Source organism: Emydura macquarii, unplaced genomic scaffold (genome assembly GCF_026122565.2).
Source record: "Emydura macquarii macquarii isolate MOO-44397 ecotype Brisbane River unplaced genomic scaffold, CSIRO-AGI_Emac_v2 contig_1045, whole genome shotgun sequence".
Taxonomy (NCBI): domain Eukaryota; kingdom Metazoa; phylum Chordata; order Testudines; family Chelidae; genus Emydura; species Emydura macquarii.
Window position 1 is genome coordinate 1,817,068 of NW_027131182.1, and position 27,839 is coordinate 1,844,906.

The following is a 27,839-nucleotide window of genomic DNA, read 5'->3' on the forward strand; positions in this document are numbered from 1 at the left end:
AACAGTCGTGCTGGCCAAGGCAGGGTTGTTTAGAACAGACTGCAGTTGGCTGCTCTCCCAACAGCCAGCGCCTCCCTGTTAAACAAGGACTAGCCCCTGGACCATCTTGACACTTTGACATGTCCCCACCACCCCAGACATCCGAACTGTGTCCCGGCCCACCACCCCGCCAATCCATGTTTTTCACAGGGGCTATACAGCGTTTCAACTCCAGCCAGTACGCTGACAGCATAAGCAATAGGGGTTGTTTTTTTTTTTTCTCCCCCCTCTGTCCTCATCGCTCTGAGTTATCAGAGCTGAAATGGCTGCGTTCCTGGTTGCTACAAACAGTCCAAAAGATTTTTGTGTAACTTAGAGTGCCAGGGACTTGGGCTTGTGTCAGAACCTCTTAAATGATACACTACCTGGATATGCTGGAGGCTCCCTTCCCACTCTACCTTTTTCTGCCCCACCTGGTCGAGGGGCGCAGCTCTGGCTGAGCGCTCGGGGACGAAATTCCAACCACAGTGCCGTTTCTGAGCTGGGGGGCAGCTCCCAAATCACTTAAACCTTTTGTTTGTCTAGAGTTTGCTGGCTGGGATCGTCCCAGGATGGAAAACTCCTGCTTCACTCACTGGGCCTTTTTCTGGGTTTAGCTTCAGTCCAGCTTTCGTCAAAACCTTAAACATTCTTTACGTGGCTTTCCCTGTCAGCAGTATGTCCCCAGAAGGTCATTTACATATTGCACAACATTTTCCTCGTGGGTTTAACCCTGAACCATTACCTGGAGGTGTTTTTGGTCTAGGGCAACTTAATCTTTTATACAATTGCTTTAGTTTCAGTAGTTCTTTTTCACTCACAAAACACCACCACAGAGGTTTTCACTCCACAAAACATTGACTTTATACCACAGTTGATCATAACTTTTAGATAAAATGTTACGCAACTTTTTGGGGGTTTTTTTGTTGTTGTTTGTTTTTAAAGTATATATTCACTGATCTTTCTGGGTGGTGGGTTGTGCTTCCAAAGCGCACAACGATCTGGGGTGGGGCAGGAGGGGGGAAAAACACAACCTCTTCTGGCTCTGCTTTGGAGTCCTTTTTTTTTTTTTATTTAAATAGCAGTGGTCCCCAAAGTGCGAGGAGGAGGGGCACAGAAGAACATTGGGGAGAGGGCACGGAAGTGCCCAGGCCAGCCCTCTCATGGGACAGGGAGGGAGCACCACCCAGTCCCGCTCTGCACCAGCTCCTGGCCCCATTTCTGCTCCAGGCCCGCCCCCCATGCCTGGCCCCGCCTCCTACCACACTCCCAGCCCTAGGTCCCGGCCCCTGACCCTAATTCCCACTGTGCTTCTGGCCCCCGCCTCAGGCTGCAGTCATGGTCTCACTCACGGCTGGGCCGCAGCTCTGTGCCCCCCATTCCTGGGGGCATGGTGTGGACCAGGTAAAGGGGAGCATGGACCCAAAAAGTTTGGGCACCACTGCCTTATAGGATTTTGTATAAGTAGCATGTTTTGTTTAAATTTTTTATCCCTTTTACAGTAGAGACTGCATATGCTATGGGGAAATGCACATTCCTTCCACTTTTCATTTGCTAGAATATTGTTAACCACATCCATTTATGCAGGAAGTATAGGTATTACGTTCTTACAGAGTTTCCATGCCTCCTTTTCAAAGTGACTGTCTGATTACTCAGGGCCACCTTATGGCCCAGTGTTCCTAACATTTCTTCTCTTGTGCATCTCACCCCTGCCTGCCCTTTCTCCAGAGAGGCACTGTCTGTTTAATTTTTCATTCTCCACCTGCAGCTTTTAGCTGCTGTTCTATTACTGAAAAAGGATCCAGAGTCTCTTCCCTGCTCTCCTGGTTCTGGCAGCCACAGCCACGACAAAATCCTCTGGGTTTTATTTAAAAAGACATTGAACTTTTATAAAAATCTTGAGATACCCAGGGGGTTAAATGTTAAATAACACTAGCTACCGGTGTTTGGCAACAAGTGTCTGTCAACTTTGAATGAAGGATTAAAATGGATTTTAGTGGCAATTTTAAAAAAGCCAGTTCATCTTAAACTTACAAAATAGGGTTTTACAAACCAGAAGTGTTTGCTTTAGGTCCTTAAAACCTTACATAGTTGCATGTTTTAAAATTAAAAAAAGAACATTTTTGCTTAACATCCCTTGCTCTGGTCTAACTTTTACACAACTGTACTCCGATCATGTGCCCTTCTGGTACACTCGGAGGCAGTCCAGCTCCAATGGTGCACCCTTATTTGCAGTTAGCGATGTCAAGTGAATTGTCCATAGTCAACTGATGTAAATCAGATTCTCTCTGCCTGCAGCCATCATTTATAATTGATCATTTACAGACCGCTCTGATGGGAAATGGGCTCTTTTCCAAATGGAACAGCTGTAAAGATTCCTGGGGACAAAAGCATAGTGGTGGAAGTTGCCACCCCCTGAATCCCCCTCTCCCCCCCCCCCCCATATAATTTGTTTGATTGTCAGGGTTCCACACAGCGTGACTGTATTGAGTTGGGTTGCCATCAATGGGTTTTATCATCAAACCAACCCTTCTCTTCTTCTAACATTTTCACTCTAACATTTGCACAACCCCCGACTGTTTAATTTCTTCCAAACTCTGTAGTGTTAATTTGGGCGAAGGCTCCTTTTGACTCCTCACTCACTTTCAGAGATAAGTAAATGATTTAAGGAAAGAGAAACATTCATCAATTGATTTCTCTCCCTGGCACTGAACTTATTTCTGTGCTTTTTGGCCCTCCATCAAGGTGGTGCTCTTTGCCTGGACAGATTTAGCTACTACATACAATTCCTTAAACACAGCTACCTTAGTCTGTGCTTTCTTTACCTTGGGATTGTTAAAGAAGGCAGTATTGATATTTGTCTCACTGGTCACGCAAAGATCGTCTTCTTTAAAATTTCAGCCGCTTTCCCCAGACCTCAACCGGGCTTTGCCAGGCATTCTTTTACAGAAGTATCCAAAGAACCTCCCTCTTTCTAGTCCCCTGATGTTACTGAATTTCTCTTTGGAGAGAATTCTATACTGGCCCCAGAGGACTGGTCATTACCCCTTTGCTCTAGGGGTTTAGAGCAACTGAAATTAGTGTCTGGGGTCCATTTGTGGGTCATCAAAATGTTGGAATTATTATAATAATACGGGAAATCACCAAACACCAATTTAACCATAAATTCCTTTATTAAATCCAAAGACCACATGGTACTTTATGCAGTTGCTTTAAATATGGCTAATAGCCTAAAAATAAGCATTCACTATACTCTGTAAAGAAACAGAGTATTCATAAGCATATGAACTGAATACTTACAAATAGGCCAGACCTAGGGATGACCATCTCATTCTGGTGTACTCCAGCATGATCAGGTAGGATCTGACCAAGAACCTACAGATTCATGGCTCTCTTTATACCCTTCAGGTAACTTGCTTCGAACTGGGTTTTTGCTAAAACTAGCAGTTTATCCTTGCTACTTCCCTTCATCCAAGGCCTGCCTTTCTTATCTTCTCCCCCTGCATCCTTGCTTACCAGCAGAACAGGGGGAAGGTTTGGTCTTGTTTCTTTGAATACAATTTCCCTTTGTCTTGTTACTGCAGCTCTTTTATTTCGTTAGTTTTGGAACCATGCATCCTTCCCACGCTACAAGTAACACTACTTCTTATTCTCACAGCCTTCTTTTACTTGCTGATTGGGGCCTTCTTCCTGCTAGCCACAAACTATAAAGCAAATATGTTGTTTTTTAACCACACCGAAGCAAACTCTAACTTTCTAATTGCATCTTTATCCTACGCAATGGAACATCTTAGCAAGCTTCTAATGCATTAATTGTGCTTGCTGGACATTTGGGATTGTGTGTGTGCACACGTGCACCTCCCCTCACAGTTCTGCATTTTGTACTTAATATTGAGCAACATGAACTGAGATATATTGGAACAGATCTTAATCAGCGCCAAAGGAGCTACCTTCATTTATACCAGCTGGAAATCTTTCACAATAACAGTCCTGAAGGAAGTGAGATGTAATGAATGTAACTGCATAGTGGAATCTGCTGGAATACACAAGGACCACATGGGACTTTAAATCCTCTTAACATTTTACAGAAACTAGAAATAGCCTCAGGGTCACTTCAGGAACAGGAGAAATTCTACCGTAGGGAAGAGAATATCTGATCACTTTTCTATCTGCAGAGTGGCAGGGGAAGATCGAACTCCACCCAGTTCACAGGAGAGAAGCTGGAAATCAGCATTCTCTGTGAGTATTAAGCTAATCCTTCTAATGAAAGTCTCTGGTCCTTTACCAGCTGCAAGTAGCGCTTGTGCTAGTGTGTTTATAATGTCCCTTTTCTAATGAATGGATTACTAGATGTACCATTTTATTTCAATATGTGAAACAAGATTTACAGCTCAGGCCAGATGTTGCAGGATTCAAACCCCACCATCCACTTCACTGCTCTTCAGCTTTAGTGGCATAGGTGCGGTGGCAGCAGAATGCTATGGTTCCAAAGTACAGCAGAATGGAATTGGCCTGATTTTGGAAGATGGTGATAAACGTTGTGCATTGTAAGACCTACTGGCTCTAGATAGATGAGAGACAGAGCAATCAATTTGGCTTCTCATTCACTGCAGAAGCATCACTGCTACAGCTTAATTTTTGTACGTCAGAAACTCCCTGTAGGTTTTTCTTCCAATAGGCTCCACATTACAACTGTGAAATATTTTAACTAAACAGTATTGCTCTTCTAAAAGCTATAACTTCCTCAGGGCTACAGTGAGATTTTATCTGACAGCTCAAAAATCTCAAGGCAAGGGGAGTCTTTTTAAATAACCAGTTGGAATCACTGGGTAATGCACCAGATTTCATTCTCAGGTGTTAATCAGCAGTAAATAGAGTAACTCTGTGATGACAGATCAGAATTTGATGTAGTAAGTTCCTTGCATCCTGATGGCTTTGTAAATGCACTATCACTCTTGAGCTGCATACCAGGAGGAATAAGAGGTGCAGCAGACCCATAGGTGGAGTTGTATCATGTTCAAAATGAAACTCCCACGAAATACGCTTCAGGAATATTCCTTAGCTCATCTACTTTTATTTTAGATCAACCAGCAGATTTTTTTTTAAATGACTTCATACCAAACCAATAGGGAGCACATGTGGTAAATCCATAGAGACTAATGGCATTACTCTGGATTTACAGTGGTATAACTGTGAATAGAATTTAACCCTTAACTGGAAAAAACAAAATTTTCACAGAATCATGACATTCAGAGACACAAGAAATTGAAGCCAATTATTCCAGTCACATGTCACTGCAGAATTGTACCCCGATGTACATTTTCCAGTTCCTCCCCCACTTCTAACTTTTAAAATCTTTTGAAGAGTAGAAATTATGTATTTAACTTTAATAAATAAATATGCTATTAAAGGAACAACTGCTGGACTAATGAATTCAAGAGACTTACTCCAGATTTACCCCCATGTAACCTGCATCAGAATGTGACCCCACGCGTACCTTTTTCAGGATAAAATTTCATGTAATTACCTTTATAGTATCTGACCACAATGAACACCTCTGTAAGTCTTCAGTTTCATTAAAAAGATTCAAAAACCTCTGGTCTCTCAGCCTCAATTTTTCAATGAGTCAGATCTCACTTCAGCTTTCCTTTGAGCACCAGATGGAGCCATAACAATTTAGTTTACACCTTTTCAGGTTGTACAGAGCTCTGTCCTTTAAGTCAGGGGTGTTTGCTGATGGGGAAGGAGGGATACTCCTCCTTCTTCTTCTTCTTCTTCATTTAATATATTTATTTATAACAATATAAAGACCAAATCATAAAAGACTCTTGGGCAAAACGAGCTGTTTTCCCTATCCTCCAGCAGCAAGCATACTGCTAATATCCTGGCAAGAAAGCCAGACTACATTACGTAGCTATTTTGATAGATGAGCCATTAGACAAGAATAAACCAGAAATTTGGAACCCAGGCAGTGATCATGCATCATTTAAATCAATGAGAGCAGGATGTGGCCCTTAATAATCCCATGATCCTTCCTGAGATTAAGCATGAACTCTGCCTCTGACATGCCATGCTGCTGTGGGCATGTTTCCTATTGATTTCCTTATGCTTGCCCTTTATCACACATGAAATGCTAGGAAGAATGAACGGATGTTCTCTGAGCGATATTTGTGACCTCTCCAGTAGTCCGCTCTCGACAGACTCTTCTCTTGTTGGACCCAGGCCTAACGAATCTGAGTGTAAGCACCATCTTTGGCCATCACACTCGCCAGATCTCCCAGCAAGAGTGCCGCTCTTGGATATTCTGGAAGAACAGGTAGGCATAGCTTTAATGCAGCCTTCTTCCGAGGACGAGGTTCAGGCTAGGATGGTGGAGGTGCACATCCAAACAAACGTCCACCCTCTCATTTTCCCTTTGCCTCAGTGCCCCACACAGAGAATTGGGCCTATTTTTGCTCTCCATTGGGCCCATGAAAATCCAGAGCGACTCTGCTCAATTCAATGAAGTCCTCCAGATTTACACCTGTGGAGTGGAGAGCAGAACTTGTCCTATAAGATGATAACTGTATTTAAAACTAGTGGACTGTCCCCTTAAAAGTTTCAGAACACACAACTTAACTAATGCCATAATGACCTGGTCCTCTTAGCATCCACGCCCACTTTCTTCTGTTTAGCATGTCACCTCTCACAAAGACTAAAGCATTAATATGCCAGCATTAATCTAGATCCCAGGGCAAGTGCTCTTTGAACAAAGAGAGGAAACATTGCTGAACTAGTGGAAGCTGTTCCGCTCATGTTTTTCATCATGGGGTAGGTTCTGCATAGACTGTAAGCACCAATAACGTTTTAAATTTCACAATTAATTTAGGCCCCTATTCAGCAAAACACTGAAGCCAAAAAAAGGGACTTAAATGGAATAAGCCCATTCTTAAATTCCTTACTGAATAGGAATGGACTTGTGCATGTACAGAGAGTTGAGCATGTGATCTGCTGAATTAAGGTCTTAAGCATGTACTGTTTTCATCTATACTGTACAACTTACCTGACCAGGTTCCCTACTGTGTAACATCTCCAGATTACGTCTCAGTTAACTTTCCAGCTGCAAACCATTGGATAGGCAATCATAAAATCCGAGTCAGGTTTTACAGCCTCGTTGATATATGCCTCGGTTTTGCTGCCAAGCAGTGTCGCGTCTTTGCATTTCTCCATGTGTTTCAAGAAAGCCGTCCTGTACAGATCACGTTGTAAACACTTTGTAAATGAGATGATCTCTTTCAGATAAGCCTCTCGCGTTTCAGTTTGTGGACTGGGTCCTGCAAGGGACATCCCAGGTGATGTTCATCAATAACCCTATCAGTAGGTTTATCATATAAGCAAATACCTAGTTACTCAATCAGAATGCAAGGAAGCATTTGAGGAATGCTAAGCACTGAATACAGATTACATTTTTCTGCCAAACCCAAAACACACTTTCTATTGGTTTTATGAATTAGCCAATTTTTTTCATAATAATTAACAGGAAAAAAATCATTCTTTTGTTTTAAATGCTGAGTCATTTGCCAGTACATTCAACCAGGGCAGACAAGCGCTTTTCTCGGGTGGAAAATTCTGATACTTTATTTATATATACACCCCCCATTCTGAAGTGAAAGATTTAAATACACATAAAGCATTTGCTGCAGTTGTTATGCCTAAGAAAGTGAGGAAGGCTAAACAAAAAAGAGTAATGGAACCATGGAGATATGTATGTACAGGCCGCGCTGCACTGAGCAACCAGATCATCTTATTGTCATCGTTTTTCTTCCTTTTCATTCTCCCTACTTGTTTGTTGATACCCCTTATTTACTGGGCCATGCACCTGAAGAAAGATTGTACGCTCTTCTGGGCAGGGATCACGTCTGCACTTGTTTTGGAGAGGCACCTACGCTAGCATAGCTTTGATTTTTTTTTTTTTTAAATAAAGCAAATTTTTGTCTGCAAAAATTGATGTTCATATTTTTTTCAAAGTTGTGCAGTAGCATATGGCAGTAAACGGCCAGTGTGCGCATGTAACCGTGTGTTCCTCCAGACTGTGTCAGAATTGCTCAACTGTGTATTATAGGCCCCAAACCGCTACAGCTAAGGGAGATTCTCCTTTAGCAGAACTAATAGGGGCCTGTACTTTTTGAAGCGTTAGTTCTATCCCCGCTGTGGCCATGAAGTACCAAGTGTAACATAACGCTGACTGTTCAGCCCCAAGTGTCTATGGATTCATTACAATATTTGTGTGTGAAATATAGTTTAAATATGATGCAATCTACTCAGTCTCACCACTAAGGGTGCACTACTACATTTTGCTTCCTAGGTAGGCAATAATTCACCAATTGCGTGAACGGAACAGATATTGCTTTAGTTTGCCAATGTCTATTCAATTGGCCTGGATTGGTCCTATCCCTCCAAACAGTGAGAGAATTCCAGTGAAAGCGCTGCGGATTTTGAGCCCATGGTGCTAAATGGGGAATTGCTCCCTAAGCACTTCAGCCAAGATTTTCAAAAATGGTGTGTGTGGTTAGGATCCAACGACTTCAGCCCCTGGGCTCTTTAAGTGCTGAGCAGGCACTCAGGCCCAGAACACACCAGTATTTAGATGTCTAACTCCCGTTGATCTCCATGGGAATTGGGCACCTACGTATCTTTGAGAATCTGCACCTAAAACCCTAATTCAGCCAATCAGATAAGCACAAGCTGATATTTAAGCAAGGGAGTAGTAGAGTGAGGGACTATGCCCATGTTTAAAGTTAAGCATGTGTTTTGTGCTTCGCTGAATTTGACTTCATTTAAGTGATTAAATACGGACATGTGCGCCTAACTTTAAGCACTCACTTTTGATGCCTGGAAGAAACAGCTAGACCAATTCAAACCAGAAATAAGGTGGAAAAAACGTTTAACAGTGAGTGTACATATCCATTGGAACGGCTTCCCCGGGAATGTGGAGGATTTCCCCATCCCATGGAGTCTTTGGATGAAATCTTGGCTCCATGGATGTCAGTGGTAAAACTCCCATTGGCTTCAATAGGGCCATGATTTCACCCTTTTAAATCAAGAATTGATTTCTTTCTAGAATATAGTATTTCACTCAGGAGTAATCTATGGTTCAGCTACAACCTATGGCCTGGATTACACCTCCGGTCATTGTAGGTGACCATGGCTCCTTCTGACCTTCAAATTTATGAATCTATGAAAACCTTAACTTCAGGTATTGTGGTGGGGGACACCGCAGAGAACCTAACAAGGAAAAAGGAGATGACCTTCTCATCCAATGTATAGCGATACTTTAATGAAGAGCAGATATTTCCATAACAGGCCACCTTCTCTCTAAATGTTCCCAGTGTCAGTGCGCAGTAAATACTATGTAGCAAAAGGAATAAACAACAGACATACTGGGGCATTATAATGTATTGTTATCTTTCCTGAATTCTTCCAAAGGCTCTGAAAGCAACCATGGAGCACAGTGTTGAAGTTAAGGTAGACCCGAAGGAGGAAAAGAAGACAAAAAAGCAGAATCCAGTAAGGAAAAGTGGGAGGCGAGTGTGCAAAGCCCTTGGATATCTCACAGGAGACATGAAAGAATTTGGAGAGTGGCTTCAAGGTAAGCCCGTTTCAGCTGAGCCAATCCGAGTACATCAGAAAAGCACTGTAGCTAATAAACAGCGACCAGCATGTTCCACTTGTGTTAAGCAATTCAAGGATGATCTGGTTCAACAAACCGCAGAACAGAAATGATAATACTGAACCATTCCTACAATGTAGGGAAAATGCACCCTGGTGCAAAGAGCCAGCAGGAGGCTCATCCACCACCCAAGTCCAGAGGGTGCATAAGCTGAAATTCATCCCCTTGTGCTGGCCCCTCTACAGAGAAGTGCCTATCATCCTGTGAGCCTAACATAGGATGTTTATTTCAATGTTGGATAATTCCTTATCATGCTCCTCTTCCTTTCCACAGACTAATGTTGATCATGCCTAAATACCTGTGTGAAGTTAAATCCTGCATCCATGGGTTTATATCCCTCGAAAAATCAGCAGTGAGATATCTAATCTGCCACCCAAGATGTAGAAATCATAAGTAAGCCAGTTTGCATGAATCTGGCCTCATATGCTTTAGAATAGGGAATGCTACCAGCTGCACTACTCATCCATTAGCTTTCCAGCTGCAACCCATTGTACAGTCAATCATAAAATCTGAGTCAGGTTTTGCAACCTCGCTGATGCATGCCTCAGTTTTGCTGCCAAGCAGTGTGATGTCCTTGCATTTCTCCGTGTTTCAAGAAAACCACCCTGGACAGAACATCTCATTCACCAAGTGTTTACAATGTGATCTCTTTCAGATAAGCCGCTCCCGTTTCAGTTTGTCGACTGGGTCCTGCGAGGGACATCCCAGGTGATGTTCGTCAATAACCCACTCAGTGGGCTTATCATGATCGTTGGGTTCCTTGTCCAGAATACTTGGTGGACTCTCACAGGCTGTTTAGGAACAGCTGTCTCAACATTAACAGCGCTTCTTCTGAGCCAGGACAGGTAGGTTGGGCCTGTGTCCCCTGAAAATCAATTGATATTTAAAATATTGTGGTAAGTGAGAAATAAGATCTACATTCAAACATTTGCCCTTTTGATGTGCTCAGTAGCTAGTACTGTCTTTGCTTAACGTATCCATAGAAAGAAAAATGTGTATCCTAATCTATTCTTATATAGGTTCTTATACTCTAAAACATAACCTCTGGAGAATGCTGTCTTTACCAAGATATAATTTTTTTCCTACAACTTCAGGGCCCGTGCTCCTGAAATCCTGACTGAGGCAAAACAAGCCCTGGAGTTAGGATATGTGCACACTGCAATCAGAGCCATGACTGCAGCACGTAGAGACAAACCTGAGCTAGCTGCCAGCAAGTCAAAGTAGGGGTGGGATGAATGGACTATAATATGGATAGAGAGCTGGCTAGATCATCAGATTCAACAGGTAGTGATCAACGCCTTGATGTCTAGTTGGCAGCCAGTAACAAGCAGAGTGCCCCAAGGGTCGGTGCTGGGGCTGGTTTTGTTCAACATCTTCATTAATGATCTGGAGGATGGATTGCACCCTCAGCAAGTTTGCAGATGACACTAAAATGGAGGAAGTGGTAGATAAGCTGGAGGGTAGGGATAGGATACAAAGTAACCCAGACAAATTGGAGGATTGGGCCAAAAGAAATCTGATGAGGTTCAGCAAGGACAAGTGCAGAGTCCTGCACTTAGGACGGAAAAATCCCATGCACAGCTACAGACTGGGGTCTGACTAGCTAGATGGCAGCAGTTCTGCAGAAAAGGACCTGGGGATTACAATGGACAAGAACCTGGATATGAGTCAACCATGTGCCCTTCTTGCCAAGAAGGCTAACAGAATATTGAGATGCATTAGCAGGAGCATTAGTATTCTCCTCTCTTCAGCATTGGTGAGGCCACATTACTGTATCCAGTTTTGGGCCCCCCATTACAGAAAGGGTGTGGACAAATTGGAAAGAGTCCTGCAGTGGGCCATGAAAATGATTAGGGGGCTGGAGCACATGACTTACAAGGAGAGGCTGAGGGAACTAGGCTTGTTTAGTCTGCAGAAGAGAAGAATGAAGGGGGACTTGTAGCAGCCTTCAACTACCTGAAGAGGGGTTCCAGGGAGGATGGAGCTAGGCTGTTCTCAGTGGTGGCAGATGACAGAACAAGGAGCAATGGTCTCAAGTTGCAGTGGGGGAGGTCTAGGTTGGATATTAGGAAAAACCTTTTCAATAAGGATGGTAAAGCACTGGGATGGGTTATCTAGGGAGGTGGTGGAACCTCCATCCTTAGAGGTTTTTAAATCCTGGCTTGACAAAACCCTGGCTGGGGTGATTTAGTTGGGGTTGGTCCTGCTTTGAACAGGGGGTTGGACTAGATGACCTCCTGAGGTCCCTTCCAACCCTAATCTTCGATAATTCTAGCGTTGATCTAGCCAGCTTGAATAACTAACAGTAAAAAACTAACTGCTCTGGCTTCAGAGTTCTGGGTGGGGCTGTACGAGCCATGTTGCTATGGCTTCACTGCTGTTGTGGTCCGTGTTAGCTAGTCCTGTCTCAGCGCAGATGCATGTTCAATGTGACAGAGACCTGATATGTTCACCCAGGGAACAGCACTTCTTGGGGTTTTACTACAGGGAAGCTTTGAAAAGCATGGGGCTGTTCAGCCTAAGAGGGGAAGGGGGGGTTATTATTTGGGGCAAATCTTGTTTTAGTCTGTATTTGGTTTTGCAGGTGCTACGCGGTATGCATCTTTTGATTTTATTGCATTGGGGATTAATGAGCTCTAAAGAAATGAATATACTTTAAGGATCTGTCCTAACTTATTCTTTGTGGTTGCTCACAACTGTACCAAAGGGCTGCCGCTATTATTGAATAGTATGTGTGAGCAGATGGCAATGCTGGCCCCCAGTGAAGGCTTGGAGTGCTGGGGTACCAAAGCTGTACTTGCACTGCAGCTCATACTATAGGCACTTCAGCTGCTCATACTCTGGGCCCTAACACCTGGTGGGTCTCAATACCTCTCCCTAAGTGCCTCCAGCAGCAGGCTCCTCCCAATGCCTCTGTGACCCACCCCTTCTCACGACTGCAGAATCTTTCCCTGCTGATGACGTACCCCTCTCCTCAACAGGAGGGGGAAAAGTCACAACGCTGCCCTATCACTGCTCAGCCAATCCATCACAAGTAGCACCTAAGGCTCCAATCAAGATCAAGTGCCTGTTGTGCTAGGCATTGTACATAATAAGAGACAATCTGTGCCCCAAAGAGCTTATGTTCTCACTCAACATGACCATCAAAGGGTGGGAGAAAGAAAGTATCACTTTCCCCTTTACAAATGGGGAAGTAGAAGCCCAGGGAAGTTATTTGACTTCCCCCTAGTCACCTGCAAGCCTGTATCGTAGATGGGACTTGAATCCAGGTCTCCCAAGAATCAGTCCAGTACCTTAACCACAAGACTAAAGCGATTATAGTAAGGGCCTGGGAACCAGGACTTTTAGGGCCTGATGATTCTCACGCTGGTTTTACATTGGTATAATTCCACAGCACACCTGGAAGTTACATTCCGGCACAGGGAGCAGCAATTCACTGCAGGTGAAGGGACAGGGTTAGGTGGTGATGCATTTACAAGGTCTTCACCCCCCAAAAAACCCTTCAAATCTATTGTCTTTCTCCCACAGATCGGCCATAGCAGCAGGACTGCATGGCTATAACGGGGTCCTGGTGGGATTGCTCATAGCAGTATTCTCTGACAAAGGAAACTTCTATTGGTGGCTTCTACTGCCTGTTGCTCTTGTATCCATGACGTGGTAAGTCACACACTTTTAGTCTTCTCTGAAAAGCTAAACGGTTCTGTGTCCTAGAGTTTAAGGCCAGAAGGGACCACCAGGTCATCTAGTCTGACCTCCTGCATATCACTGGCTGCCAACACCCACACACTAGCCCAACAACGGAAATGAAACCAAGGTATTCCACCCCAGGAGACTAGACTCCTATGTGCCCCAGGCAGAATACAAGGAACTGAGGTGCACCTTCGATTCTGATTCCTTCTCTTCCAGAGACATTGATTGTTTATATTTTGTCTTGCATAGATTTTAAACTTATAAAATCACACTACAACTACTACTCCTGGGGGAATTCTGCATCACTGTGAGCATGCAGAATTCATGTCCCCTGCGGATTGCTTTGCTTTGCTGCTCTCTCCACCTCCATCCCCTTGCCAGCTGAGCAGGGATTCAAGGTTGGGAGGCTGACTGGGGGACGGGGGGGCCACACTTCAAGGGGTGACTGGGGCAGGGTGGGGGAGCCACCAGTACCGTTTTCCCCCAGAGCCATTCCTGAGTGCTCTTTCAGGTTCCAGCAGTACCTGCTGCTCTTCCCACTTCTCTATGGCAGATTTTTATTGTCCAGTCATCAGTGCTGGACCCCAACCCCACCCAGCCTCTCCCTCTCTGCACCTGGACCGTGCCGACAAGTCACCTGCACCCAGCCCACCAAGTTCCACTCCCCCCACACCCAGACTCCCCTGCAGAGCCCCATTGCCCTTGCATCCAGATCCCCCCTGCACCAGATCCCCTACTGAGCCAGCCACATTCATATTGCCCCATCCAGAACCGTCTCACCCCACGCCTGGATCCCTCCACACTTGGATCCTGCCAGGCGGAGCCTGCACCTGGTGTGCCTGGGGCAGGGTCCCGGGGTGTTTCTGGGTCAGGCATGTCAGCTGCAGCCTCACTGCTGAGTCCACATCCAAGGTGGGGGAGCTGCAGGATGATCTCCCACCTCCATGTGGCCAGTGGCCTGTGCTCCCCTGGAGCCTCCACATTTATTTACTGACAACATTTGCAGAATTTTAAAATATTGTGTTCAGAATTTTGTTGGGGTTTTTTGTTTGTTTGTTGTTTTTTGGGGGGAAGGAGGGAGGGGTTTGGCACAGAATTCCCTTAGGAGTATAGTACACATGTATTGTCTTCCAAAGCTATGCATTTTTACCATCATTTATCCTTATACATTTTAAATTAATCCTTTTAAAAATAAATTCACAATTTACATGTAAATTTCATGTTTAACTGAAATGAATTCAATGTCCTAATGTTAACCATATGGTTGTATGTCAATTGCTCCTTGTAATGTGAACAGCAATATCATTTTTCACCCTTTGCCTGGCGTTGTAAACCACAATTGTTTCATTTATTATTTTACTCGTATAAATGGGAATTGTAAAAATGGTATAAAAAATTTACCAGCCCAGGCACAAAATTTACTCACCTGCCTTTAGCCATGATGACTGACGATAATGAAAATGATTAATGATATTTTACCTGCCTGTCAAACAATGAACTGCCCAGGCAAATTGGTAATCAGTCTTTTGAACCCAGAACATTTTGCTGGAAAGAGCAGAAACACCTAGATTTTCTTGTGAAAAGAAGATCAGGTGGAGAATTATAACCTGTTTTGTTGTTGTAACTCAAATAGTCATAGGCTTTGTCTGTTTTAATTATAGATCCCAACGCATAAGCTTGGATAGAATCCAAGCTTTCTCACAGCTCAAGTTTTGGGTCTGGTCTGATATGGGCCTCTCCCTAGATCTAATAAATTAAGGGACACTTCCTCAGCCGGTGTAAATCAGCTTCATCAAAGTCAACAGAGCTTTGCCAGTTCACACAAACTGAAGAGCTGTCCCTAAATATTTTTAGGGGAATGAAAGTGGGGAGGAAATCTGTATACTGCTGATTGCAATGTACCGGTATGGATGTGGGACATGCAAGGTCACCTAAAATAAATCCGATTTGTATCAGAAGGACCTCTGGAACTCAAACAGTTCCTAACAAAAACCACAGGGCATGAAGACTCTGCATTTCCTAAATTATTTGTCAGAATAATGGATAGTTTTTGCTCCGCTGAGTGATCTGAGGAATTCGTCTTCAGAAGCCTCTAATGAGATCATTTTGTTCTTCTCTTTCAGCCCGGTTTTCGCCAGTGCTTTAGGCTCAATCTTCAGTAGGTGGGATCTTCCTGTTTTCACCCTGCCTTTCAACTTGGCACTGACTTTATACTCGGCTGCCACTGGACACTACAATCTCTTCTTCCCTACAATCCTCTTTCAACCTGCAACATCCGTGCCTAATATCACCTGGTCCAACATTGATGTGCCAAAGGTAAGAATCACTAAAGAAACATTCCACTCCACTTACACTGTAAGCCAATAAAGAGCCTTCTCCTTCTATTTTACGTGACAAAGACACAGCCCCATAATACAACTCTGTATTTATATGGTAACAAGTAACAGATATGCAGTACTGTACTATGGCAACTCTCTGTTTTCATAAGTTGCCAAGTATTTTAGGCTACAATTGGACCTGAATGTATGTGCTATAATCGTCAGTGAAACTCTCTGGATTCTAATTATCCTTTTCCATGGAGACACTGGTCATGGCTCCATAGTTATGTTCAAATTTTCATGTAATGCAAGGATTAAACCTCTGTATTGAGTATGATTGATATAATGTATTAAGTTTAAAAAAATCACCTTTCTGTTAAGAAATTGGCACAGACATAACCATGATGGGATCATTAGAAGCTCATATACAGGCAAATATGCAGATATTTTTATAGACAATACACAAAAACAATGTTTTATACTCTTGTGGTCTCTCTACTATTAACCAAGTGCTCTTTTCAAAGTTGTGCTGCCATCATTAATTAATGCCAATGTACAAAAAAAGTTTGTAGAAATGGCCATTTCAATTTTAAAGTTAGGACAGATGGGAGAAGGAAATCAACCTTTTGTCAAGTGGAGAAGAAAAAAATAACCCAATGATAATAGATGGTATTTATAAGCTTCTAACTAACAAGAATGTAAAATATATGTGGAGTAATAAAATGAAGTACACGTCAGGGCACATTATCAAATGAGAGCCATGGAACCAGATCTAAACTGCAAATTACACTACGTGGCTAGTTACCTCCCCAACACTGCATTCCCTGCACCCTTCAAACACCTATTGACTCCAAAGAGAGTTCGGGGTGCACAAGGACGATAAGAGTAGGGACAGATTCTCTGCTGATGGAAATGAGCAAAGCTCCTTTGAAGTGAATGGCCTGAGGCCCATTTACCACAGCCGGAAATTTGGCCTGGGGCCTTTACTTGGAAAATATCTTCATTAGAGACCACATAAACCCTACTTCAGTGGAGATTTATTAATTTTAAAGGAAGGAATTAGAAGCATTTTCTTATCTTCACAACGTGACTTGCAAGGTGAAAGAGAAGATCATCTGGAAATGCCTGCTGGCTACCCAAAACTATAAACTTTCTGCCAACAGACTGAAAGAATAGTTTCCATAGAACTAATGTTCATTAAAATGAGGTGCCTCCCCCCCCGCCCCCCCCCCGCTTTTTTTTTTTTTTTAGGCCAAAGTATCAGATTTCAGTTGATTCTGTTATCAATATCTGAACATGATATCAGCCGTGGAAAAAGTGTTAGGCTGGAGACTTTGCCTTACAATATCTAATACATAAAAGGAAATCCGGAGACTGAAGCAGAAAAACGTGAAAGTTGTCAGTGCTTTTGAACCAGTGACTACCAAAGCTCACCATCTGTGTGGCTTGCTTCTGGATTACTTATTAACACTTCCCTTGATTAGGTTTGCACGGAGCAAAAGACGCTGTGGGATAATAAGAGGAACATGAGTAAGTGAGGGAGAGTTATGATCAGCAGTGTCAAGACACGCCAGAAGGCTGAATCTTGAATAGAATTCCTCAAATAATTGCATTGTCGCAAAGTGAAAGGAGGCTGATAAGTATGAAGTTGCAGAGCCTGAAGTTGACAGGGGGTCTGAAAGGAGCTTTGGGTTATATACTCTAGGCTAATTTCTCTCCTGTGCAGGTGAAACAAAAGGCCAAAGAATGTTGAGATGCTGATCCAGAATGTTGAAATGCAAGGGCAGGGGAGGGATTAACAACAAACAGCCTTGTTCAACTCTAGGGACCCTGGGCATGATCCGACTCCCATCGTGGTCAATGGAAAGACGCCCATGGACTTGAATGGGATTTAGATCAGGCCCCAGGCTACCAGATGCAATTTAAAATCCCTGAGAGAGCCAGGGGATGACCACCTCAGAACACACACTGGTGGTAAGCACTGGAAAAGCCTGAGACCGGCTTTGAAATACTCCACTGTTTAGCTCCACTTTGATTAAACTCTTCCATAGACTTTTACATGGAATTTGTGTATTTCTGGTGTTTTTTCTACAACAGCACAGTGTGTATTTAAGCAGTTGCATTAGGACTGAGAGCAGCAGGTGACCTACCTGGGAAACATGCCTTGCAGTGAGACTTAGGAAACTCACTCCATCTAGCTCATCAAAAAGAAAATCCAGAGATGGCTTGATTGTGATGTATGTCACTTCCCGGGGAGAAAATGTCAGATAATAAAGGGCTCTTTAACAGGGAGAAAGGCATAATAAGAATCAATGGCGGGAAGTTAAACCTAGACAAATTCAACTTACAAATGAGGCACAAATTCTTAACAGTGAGGTTGATTGATCATTGCAACAAACTACTAAGGAAAGTGCTTCAGATCATGAGTGGAGGCCTTTCCTAAAGACCGTGTTTAGTCAAACACAAGTTAATGGGCTCAATACAGCAGTAACTGGATGAAATTCTATGGCCTGTGAAAGAGAGGATTGCAGACTAGATGATATAATGGTCCCTTCTGGTCTTAAAATCTATGGCTCTATGAAGATCTGCTGCATAAAGGAAGACCCATCACAGACTCAAAATCTGATCGTCTGTGCCTCCTGATTAAAAATTTCAGTGGTGCAATTAACACGGCTCATCACAGGGATTAAAGGAAGAAGATGGGGGAGGCGTGTTGCCGTTCACTATGGAAAATCCCTGTAGAATTTAAGATACATTTTTACAGGTGTTTTGGATCCTACTATGGAATTCAGTAGAAAACTATATCCAGGCTATAGATTTTTGTAGGCTGATTTTTTTTTAAGCAAACTATAAACAGGTTATTAGACAAGTTGCATGAGATAATATCTTTTATTGGGCCAACTTCGGTTTGTGAAAGACACGAGCTTTCGAGCCACACAGAGCAGCTTCTTCCTCACCCGACTTGTCTTTCTAATATCTTGTGACCCAACATGGTTACAGCTACACAGCATAGAAACAGCTTGGCATTTTTATTAAATTCTATAGGTATTTGGAGGGCTTTCTACTGAATCCCATTGGCTTCATCCCTGTTGAATTGCACAGGACCTTTCCATAAGTGGGGGTACAAGTCCACTGTGGATTCATGGAACCACCAAATGAGAGTGGACCATATCTGCTACTCCATTCCATAAGCACTAGTAATGCCATCCTCACAGATGCATGAGGCCCTAGAAGTGAGAATTTCCTCCTAACACCTGTGTAATTACAGTGGGATATCCCCATTTTGTTTGTATGCTCAGAAAAATAAAATAAATTATATAACAAGCTGTGAGACAAGACGAGTGAGATAATATATTGTATTGAATCAATTTCTGTTGGTAAAAGAGAGAAGCTTTCAAGCTCCACCATGCTCTTCCTCAGATCTGGGAAAGGTAATCAGAGGCTATGTCTACACCTTAATTAACCACCTATGGCTGACCCCAGCCAGCTGATTCAGGCTGCAGGGCTGTTTAATTGCCGTGTAGACGTTTGGGCTCTGAAATCCTCCCAGCTCACAGGATCCCGGAGCTCGGATTCCAGCCAAAGCCTGAACATCTGCACTGCATTTTTACAGCCCCACAAACCCAAGCCAGCTGACCCAGGCCAGCCAGGGGTGTTTAATTGAAATGTAGACATACCAAGCATCACAGCTAAATACAAGGTAGAACTGATTGTTAAGCATAAGATGTTAACACACGTTGCAAGAAACTATTTAAAATGAAGTGGGCATTAACACCTCGACAGAACTTGGTCCAGCAAAAGATATTACCTCACCCACATTGTCTCTTTCAGAGTCTGGGATCAACATGGCTACCACACCATTGCAAACAATATATGCTAACCTGTCTTTTAAAAATGTCTGTAGCTACTACAATCCATTCCAGTCGGCGTCGGTCAGGTGTATGGCTGTGATAACCCCTGGACCGGTGGCATCTTCTTGATTGCTTTAGTCATCTCCTCTCCTCTCATTTGTTTGCACGCTGCAATCGGATCAGCGGTGGGGATGCTGGCAGGTATTACAAACTATTTCTCTCTCAGAGATATCCTATATGATCACTTTGAATGAAAAGAATTAAAGGCGGTGGACACATTTGCAATCTATAATCAGTTTTTTCTGGTGAAAATGGCTTTTTGGACAAAAAATGAAAAAACATTTAGGTTAAAGTTTTCCTTTTGTGATGAAAAATTTCAAGAGTTCTTTCTTTTTTTAAAAATATCATTTCATTGCAGTGGGGGAGGGGAAGGGAAGCCACTTTCATATTTTTTTTAGTTCCCATCTTCCCCAGCAAACAGTAGAGAGAGAGAAAGCAAATGATTTTTTCCCACCAAAACGAAACAAATTTTTTCAAATTTCTTTTTTTAATTTTGTTTAGAACAATTCTTTCATTCAAAACATGAGTGTTATTCCCTGATAAAGGTCCAATTAAAACAAAAAAATATTCTGACCTTTTTGACCAGCTCTACGAAGAATGAGAGATTTCTGTGGTTCTGAAATGTGGGGGTGCTGAGAAAGCATTTAGGCCCAGATTCACAAAGGTACATAGATGGGTAACTTCCCCTGAAATCAATGGGAGTTAGGTACCTAAATACCTTTGTGAATCTGGGTCTTACAGTCCAAATCTGCCTTCATTCGTCAACTTCCAGTGAGGTCCTCTGCCACCCCAGGGAAAGTCCAGTGTAACTCCACTGGCTTTGGTGGGGTTGCTCTGGATTTGCACCAGTGTGAGTGAAAATAAAGCTTGGCCCACTGGGAGTGATGCCTGCTATCCTGAAGGCAGAACTGAGCCCTTTACAAATCTGATTCATTCCAGTTCTCTGCTTTTTATCCCTTAAGCCCAGCGGTGACATTTCTCTGACTTCTTTTACAGCACTGAGCCTAGCAGCCCCTTTTGGCAGTATCTACGCTGGCTTGTGGAGCTACAACAGCTGCCTCGCATGCATCGCCATCGGGGGCATGTTCTACGCTCTGACCTGGCAGACCCACCTGCTAGCAATTGCCTGTGGTATGTACCTGATGGGTGTCCATTACTGGAGTGACTCCTTCTGAACATGAAAATACAGGAGGCATTTACACTAGAGAGGCGTGAAGCCACAAAGGTCCCATCTAGGTCTGCGGATGAACTTAGGCAAGGCTGAGAATTATTTCAGCCAGAGGGGTTGATTATGGGCCATCCCTCTAATTTATGCTGCCAAAATGAAAAGAATACATTTGTCTTCAGCCAAGCCGAAGGAAACACCTTTCAAGAGCTATTTGTCAAATGACTCCATGACTTATGGATAGATGTTTTGATGTATAAAATTCCAGAGGGGTAGCCATGTTAGTCTGTATACATCACAAAGTGGGTTGCAGCCCATGAAAGCTTATGCCCGCAGAAATTTGTTAGTCTTTAAGGTGCTACAGGACTCTTTGTATTTGATGTATAAAATGTATCTATTCAATGCTCTTCAACATGTCATGTTGGTATAGCTGAAACTAGGCATGGACCCAGACTATTTCCCCAGATATGAACATGCCTAAACTCTGGAAACAATCCGAACCAGACTGCTCCAGCTCCATTTCTACCTGAAACTACATTGCACAACTTACTATCCCTATTTCAATGGATAGCGGAATTGTGAGTTAGACAGCACAGAGTTCTTTCACACATGCGTTATAAAGCAATTCTGTGTCAGGTTTCGTGATCTCTGAGTGGAACCTTTGCTCATTCAATAAGCACATAAATAAGATTGATTTCTTCGCTGGATCCCGTTCTAGTCTGGCTGAGTCCTGGAGACAGACGACAGATACGAGGGAAACGGAGCTTTCCATTTCATGCCAGCCTTCGAGCTGCAGCCTTGCAATTTCAGCAGACACATTTCCAAAGACTGTTTCCACAGTCACACTCTTAGACTCATAGACTGTAAGGCCAAAAGGGTCATGATCATCTAGTCTGACCTCTGCACATCTCATGAACTTCACCCACCCACTCCTGTAATAGGCCCGTAACCTATGGCTGAGTGACTGAAGTCCTCAAATCTTGATTGAAAGACATCATGACAGAGACACCACCATTTACAGTAGTTCAAACCAGCAAGTGACCCACGCTGCAGAGGAAGGCACAAAGCCCCGGTGTCCCTGACCTGGGAGTGAGGGGGAGATTCCTTCCCGATCCCAAATACAGTGAATAGTTAGACCCTGATCCAAGGTCATTAATGAAAATTAGCCAAATCCGATCCCTGAGGAACTCCACTAGTATCCTCCCTCCAGCCTCAATTTCACTATTCAGCATGACCTGTTGTAGACTCCCATTTAACCAGTTCCTTACCCACCTTTCAATTCTCCTATTAATCCCCATTTTCTCCAATTTAGCTAATATTTCCCCATGTGGAATTGCTTTACTGAAATCCAGGTAGAGTAGAGCTCTTCATGGTTTCATTTCTAGTGCGATGCACATTTTGGTCCGCCTTCTATATGGTGGGAAGGAGCACGCACTCTGGGAAAAGGAGAGTTCAAAATGGAAATAATCCTTATACTGTCACGAATGACGAGGCTAGGACAGGAGGAGGGGACTGGACAGTGCAGTGGTAGGGTTTGCCCAAGACCGCTGTTCTTATTCATTTTCTCAGAAATGTGAGTAATCTTATTTACCAAGAATTGTCTGTCTGTCTTTCCACAGCACTTTTCTGTGCCTATCTGGGAGCAACTGTGGCCAATATCTTTTCTGTGGTAAGTATTTTTGGTGGTGCTTTTGTTTCTTTCCAACTCAGGGTCAACTAAACAGGGAAGGAGGATGTGTTTCTGAAGACAGATTGAAATACTTGATATTTAGTGTCCTAATCTCCAGTGTGACGTAAACGGGTTATACTTACAGAGCCATCCCATTGAGAGAGCATCCCTCAACCCCTCCAGAGTTGGAACAGGTTTTGCCACCTGGGACAGTTGCAGTGCTCATTAAAATACATTGTTAATCACTTAGAACCTTTCCTCTTCAAAGTGCAGGCCTTACCTTAAATAATCATCCCTCAGTACTGCTACAAGGTAGGGGTCATTAGCCATATTACAGCTGAAGACGTTAAGGCCCCACTCGTCAAAAGTATTTAGGCACTTAACTCCCACCGTTAAGCACCTGAATGCCTTTGAGGATATAAGCCTAAGTGACTTGCCCAGGTAGACCACGTTCAGAACTTAGCCAGAGATTGATCCAGGTGCCACTGGATTTGCAAGGAGGCCAAGTCCCTTTGGGTTTTGTCTTAATGACGACAACAACTTGCCCAGCTCCCCAAAGGGTGTCAGTGCAAGAACCTGGGGCAGAACTAAAACATTTCTGCCTTCTGCTCCTGCATTCAACTCGATAGCTGAGTGGCCAAATTGTGCCTTGCTTCATACTTGACCTCATGGTAGTTGCTTAGGTGTAATAGAGGAAAGGATTTAGCCATATACCGTTCTCTGTGCAGCCTGTACTGATTGTATGTGACAGATCCATATAATGTTGTTACCATCCCACAAGCAAATGGCTCTGCTTTGGTGAAGAGGAAAGAGGCAGCTACACACTTGAGAAACACGTTCAGACTACTTTGAGAAGGCTCATCGCAGGCCTTCTAGCTTTGAATTACATTTAAGGCTGGAGGATTAAGTGAAGGAGGATCACAGCCCAATTAAAATGAGGAATATTCTCTTTTTTTCAGTTCGGATTACCGTCATTTACCTGGCCTTTCTGCTTGTCTGCACTAACCTTTCTACTACTAACCACAAACAACTCTGCCATCTACAAGTTACCTCTCTCCAAAGTCACTTACCCAGAAGCCAACCGACTGTATTACCTCACAACAAAGCAGCATATGACCAGCTGTGAGTTGTAAAGAAGAAGGCAAAGATATACTTCGTGCCTAATAAGGTAGCTGCACAGTATGATTCCCAGCAGAGGTAAACAGTTGTGCAATAATGCTAAAAGAAAATTAGTCAATTGCTTTTGAACAAAGAAACTTTTCCTCCATTTTGTATGTTTAGTCTATCCTCCATAAGTATTATGCTGTGTTAGAAGAACCCTCAACAGCCCCCTATCCATACCGAACTTAAGAATGCGTATGCTTGAAAACATGGCTGACTTTGAAATCGGGTAGGATGATTTAGAAGATGGCTTGGGAGAAGGAAATGTAGTCATAAAATCCAAATAATGGCAGCTGAATCCAGAGCACAGAAGAGAAGAGTCCTTGTGGGTCCATTATGGGATTCCTAATAATGGGCCAGGTGCCCAGATACCACAGTGATGGGACAATTTGCAAGGTATCCAGGTTTATGGGTTCCACCCTTATTATTTATATTATTGTTTAAAAAAAATAAAATAAAAAGCTTTGTATTCCCATATCACCTAGGAGCCCCAGTCATGGACCAGAAAGCATGGCGTGAGGCTCTGCCCAAACATCTTACGGTCTAAGTATAAGACATGAAATGAGAGATGGATACAGACAGACTGACAGGGGAGTAAAGGCAACAAGGAGACGGTAATGGTCAGCGTGATCAGCAATGGTCTCCAAGCACCAAGAGTCTAGCCATTGTCAAGGTTGGTTTGTTTGTAGGTCACACAGCAAAGCTGAGTTTTCAGGAGGAGTATGAGTTAGTTTTGTGGATGTTTATAAGGAGCTTCTCCCCAATGTGAGGGGCACCATGGGAGAGAGCATGAAGATTGTTTGAAAATGTAAGAAGAGAGCCATGGAGGCTTCGACTTTGGGCTGATTGCAGGCAAGAGTCAGCTTCTTGGAACTGAATGAAAGATGGTAGGTAGGGTGGAGATACGCTGGGAAGGGCTTTGAAAGTGAACACAAGTAGCTTATGTTTGGTACAGTAGAGAAGGGGGAGCCAGTGGAGGGATGCTAAGACCTGGTCTACACTAGAGCTTTGTTGATGTTTTGATGACGTCACACCGACGTACAGCCACCGCTGTAATTAAACTGCAGCTGCATGACCACGCTGTGCTCCTTGTGTGAGTGGAGTGCATCCACAAAGCAGCGCATTGAGGGTAGCTATCCCACTGTGCAACCTTTGGCAGGGCGCTTTGGGAATGTTTCATGGGGCAGGTATAGCAGCACGTGATGCGGGTTGCTCAATCTCCTCGTTCCATGGGCATCCTACGAGATTGCCAGCTGCTTCTCAATTGCCCTGATAACCTTCAACCCTGCATCTCTGTCAGAAAGCCTGGATCCTGCACTGCTGCTCAGTATTGGGCCGTGTGTGTTGAACACACAGCTATAAGAGGCTATTTGGCTCCTCGAAGGAGCATATTAACATTGAACCACAATACGGTGTGTTGCTGTGGTGTGTGCTGAGATGGGCATTGTTTGTTTGCACCATGCTGTGAACCTTGTAATGATTGCTGGCTGTTCCCGAAAAGTAACAAACATGTTAAATCACTTTTTAAAATAGCATTTGGTCATATGACCAAGCTGGCATTGCTGAACACTGACACAAGAGGCCCACAGAGGTGTGTGGGGGCAGGGGAGAAGAGGAACGAGTGTGTCCGCACACGGTCTCTCTTAGTTCAGCCAGCAGCCGGAAGCAACCAATCCTGAGGCAGAAGCGGGTGCACAGATAGCTGGTGTCCCCCCGTCTTCCCACCTCCAGCTCAGTGGAGACCAGTAAACAAGCGAGGGGAGGGGGACACCCCAAAATCAACCCCCACCTCCCTCCCTGGCACTGTGCAGCACATCAGGAGTCTCTTCCACCCACCCCCAGCAGAAGCGCACCCTGCCTACCTGCCCCTACGGTCCTAGTGCCGGGGAGAGCAGGAGTCCGCGTTGTTTTGATTCTCTGATTCCGTCCGAGTTCCCCCACAGCCTCCTCTCCCCACAGACCAAGGAGGTCCACCCCTACCCCTGTAGTCCAGGCAGGAGCACCTTTGCTGCCAGGAGCCGGCCTACTCAGCTGGGCAGTAGCTGTGTCACCTCTCCAGGTCGAGCAATTTCAGAACTTCCTGGGCCTTTGAAAGAAGCGGGGTTCGTGCCTGTGTAGCTGGATGCAGGGCAGCAGAGTTCAAACTGAGCACAGTGGTTATAGTGGGCAGTGCGGAGTACCTCCTAGAGGCCATTTACAGAGATGTAATGAACGCCGTGTCTACACTGATGCTGTATTGATCTAACTTTGCTGCAAAAAAATCTCTACATCTCTCATTGAGGTGGTTTTATTGTGTCGGCAAAGGAATAGAGTTTTGTCAGCGGGAAGAGCGTTGTAGTGTGTATTCCTCTCCTGTTTTGTTGACCAAAGCTGACTTTGGCCGACAAAACTCGGTAAAGTAGACCAGGCCTCAGAGGGGTGACGGTCAAAGCAGCAGGCTAGGAAAAGGGTCTCTGCAGCCTCATTCTGAATGACTATGAATGGGACACAACTACATTTGTCAAGGCCGGAGGAAGGGATGTTACAGGAATCATGACACGATGATTACAACCTGGATGAAAATTTTAGCTGTGTGGATGGACAGGAAAGGCCATATCTTACCGATGTTATGCAGAAAGAATCTACAAGACTTAGACACAGTCCACATGTGAGGATCTAGAGAGTGGTCCAAGTCAAAGTTGACACCCAGGTTACAGACTCGAGTGACAAGCAGAATAATGGTGGTGTCCATAGTGATCAAGAAAAGAGGTAGCAGGGAGGGCTTGGGAGGAGATTGAGAGCTGTTTTAGTCATGTTAAGCTTCAATATCAACATCCACAAAGAGATGTCATCTTGCAGTCCTGGTATGAGCTAATGGCTTGCTGTGTCACCAACCCCTCACTTACGAATAACTCCAGAGACAGAGGGTTTTTCTGAAATCCCCAGCTACTGGAGTTAAGTGATTGCATGAGGTTCTCAGCTTTCACTGAAAAATAAGCATTTGTAGCAGAATCGAGTAAATGTCACCGTTTGAGAGAAAAGCTTAAAAACTTGTCCCAAGGCTCACAAACCAGAAAGCAAATTAAAAAACCCCCAAGTTTATATTGTTAATCTCCTGATTTTTGAAGCCAATCTCTTGGGTGTTTTTTGTTTTTTTTGGGGGGGATCCTGACATGATTTTTGAACATTCAGGGTTAGCAATTGTGGATTAGAGAGAAGGGAACTAGCAGAAACATTATTTCCCCTTTGCAATTTGATAGGGTGCTTCTCTTCCGTCCATGTCCTCAACAGCAGTAATTACATTATTTAAATTATTTCACCCATCAAGCTTTCTCCCAGACTGGAGGAAAGAATCTTCTGTCCCCTCCAGTCACCCCTGCCAGTCCCCAAAGAAAGCTACAACTTGGCTGCTACTCCAACCTCTATGCCAGTAAGTATGGCTGGTGGATTACTGCAATGTAGATTCCCTGCTATAAATAGCAATCTCCCACTGTCCAGTGACAGGAACAGAGCCATGTATCCCTGTACATTAGGAGATGAGACTGGACCCATGGCAATTCCAGATAAGGGATCTCACATTTAAGAGACTTTTATAGAAATGGTTGAATCAAGGCCAGAATCTGATACCCTTTCAATTAATATAATGGTACCTTAATCTATGATTTATCCCACTGAAATCAGTAAGATAAATATCTCAGTGGGGTATCATCTATCAGGTAAAGGTATCAGAATCTGGGCCTCTTACAATAAAGATTAAATAAATACACTCTTGATTCATTATATTGGGGAAGAAAAAGAAGTCTTCCACAAGTCAAGCATCAAAAGAGAAACATTCAGGGTGACCAGGCAGTATTTTCCTGCACATTTCTTGTTGATTTTTTTTAAACCGCAGTATTTAAATATGAACAATGCCTCAAAAATCACTTGAATATGATACCATTTGCCATGTTTTACTTGTTAATGTTCTTCACAGCATTTGGTGGTGGTAATAAATAATAGCACGTGTAGGTTTTTGGGTGTCATATATACATTTTCCTTCTCTGTTTAGTCAGAGTTTTTTCAAAGACGCATGTTTAAGTAATCTTAAATATAGCAATAGATTAAAAAGAGATTGGAAAAGTAAGTTATATGTGAAGATAAACAACAGTAAAATCAGTGACTTTCCAGATTTTTAGGAGACTAACCCAAGTCTGAAGCAGTATTTAGGGTTTGATTTTAC

General features: G+C 43.6%; 1 protein-coding gene across 3 annotated transcripts in view; it reads left to right on the top strand.

Annotated features, from left to right (window-relative positions):
* SLC14A1 (solute carrier family 14 member 1 (Kidd blood group)) overlaps nucleotides 1–24,110 on the top strand; it is a 33,719-nt gene extending 9,609 nt beyond the window's left edge. For all 3 annotated transcript variants that reach the window (XM_067545625.1, XM_067545627.1, XM_067545626.1), the window contains 8 exons: nucleotides 9,484–9,646; nucleotides 10,383–10,572; nucleotides 13,256–13,384; nucleotides 15,541–15,733; nucleotides 19,640–19,787; nucleotides 20,643–20,777; nucleotides 22,431–22,480; nucleotides 23,440–24,110. In XM_067545625.1, the coding sequence (XP_067401726.1) occupies nucleotides 9,499–9,646; nucleotides 10,383–10,572; nucleotides 13,256–13,384; nucleotides 15,541–15,733; nucleotides 19,640–19,787; nucleotides 20,643–20,777; nucleotides 22,431–22,480; nucleotides 23,440–23,613 (1,167 nt within the window). In that variant the 5' untranslated portion in view covers nucleotides 9,484–9,498 and the 3' untranslated portion in view covers nucleotides 23,614–24,110. The remainder of the gene's footprint in view (nucleotides 1–9,483; nucleotides 9,647–10,382; nucleotides 10,573–13,255; nucleotides 13,385–15,540; nucleotides 15,734–19,639; nucleotides 19,788–20,642; nucleotides 20,778–22,430; nucleotides 22,481–23,439) is intronic.
* The last annotated feature ends 3,729 nt before the right edge of the window (nucleotides 24,111–27,839 follow it).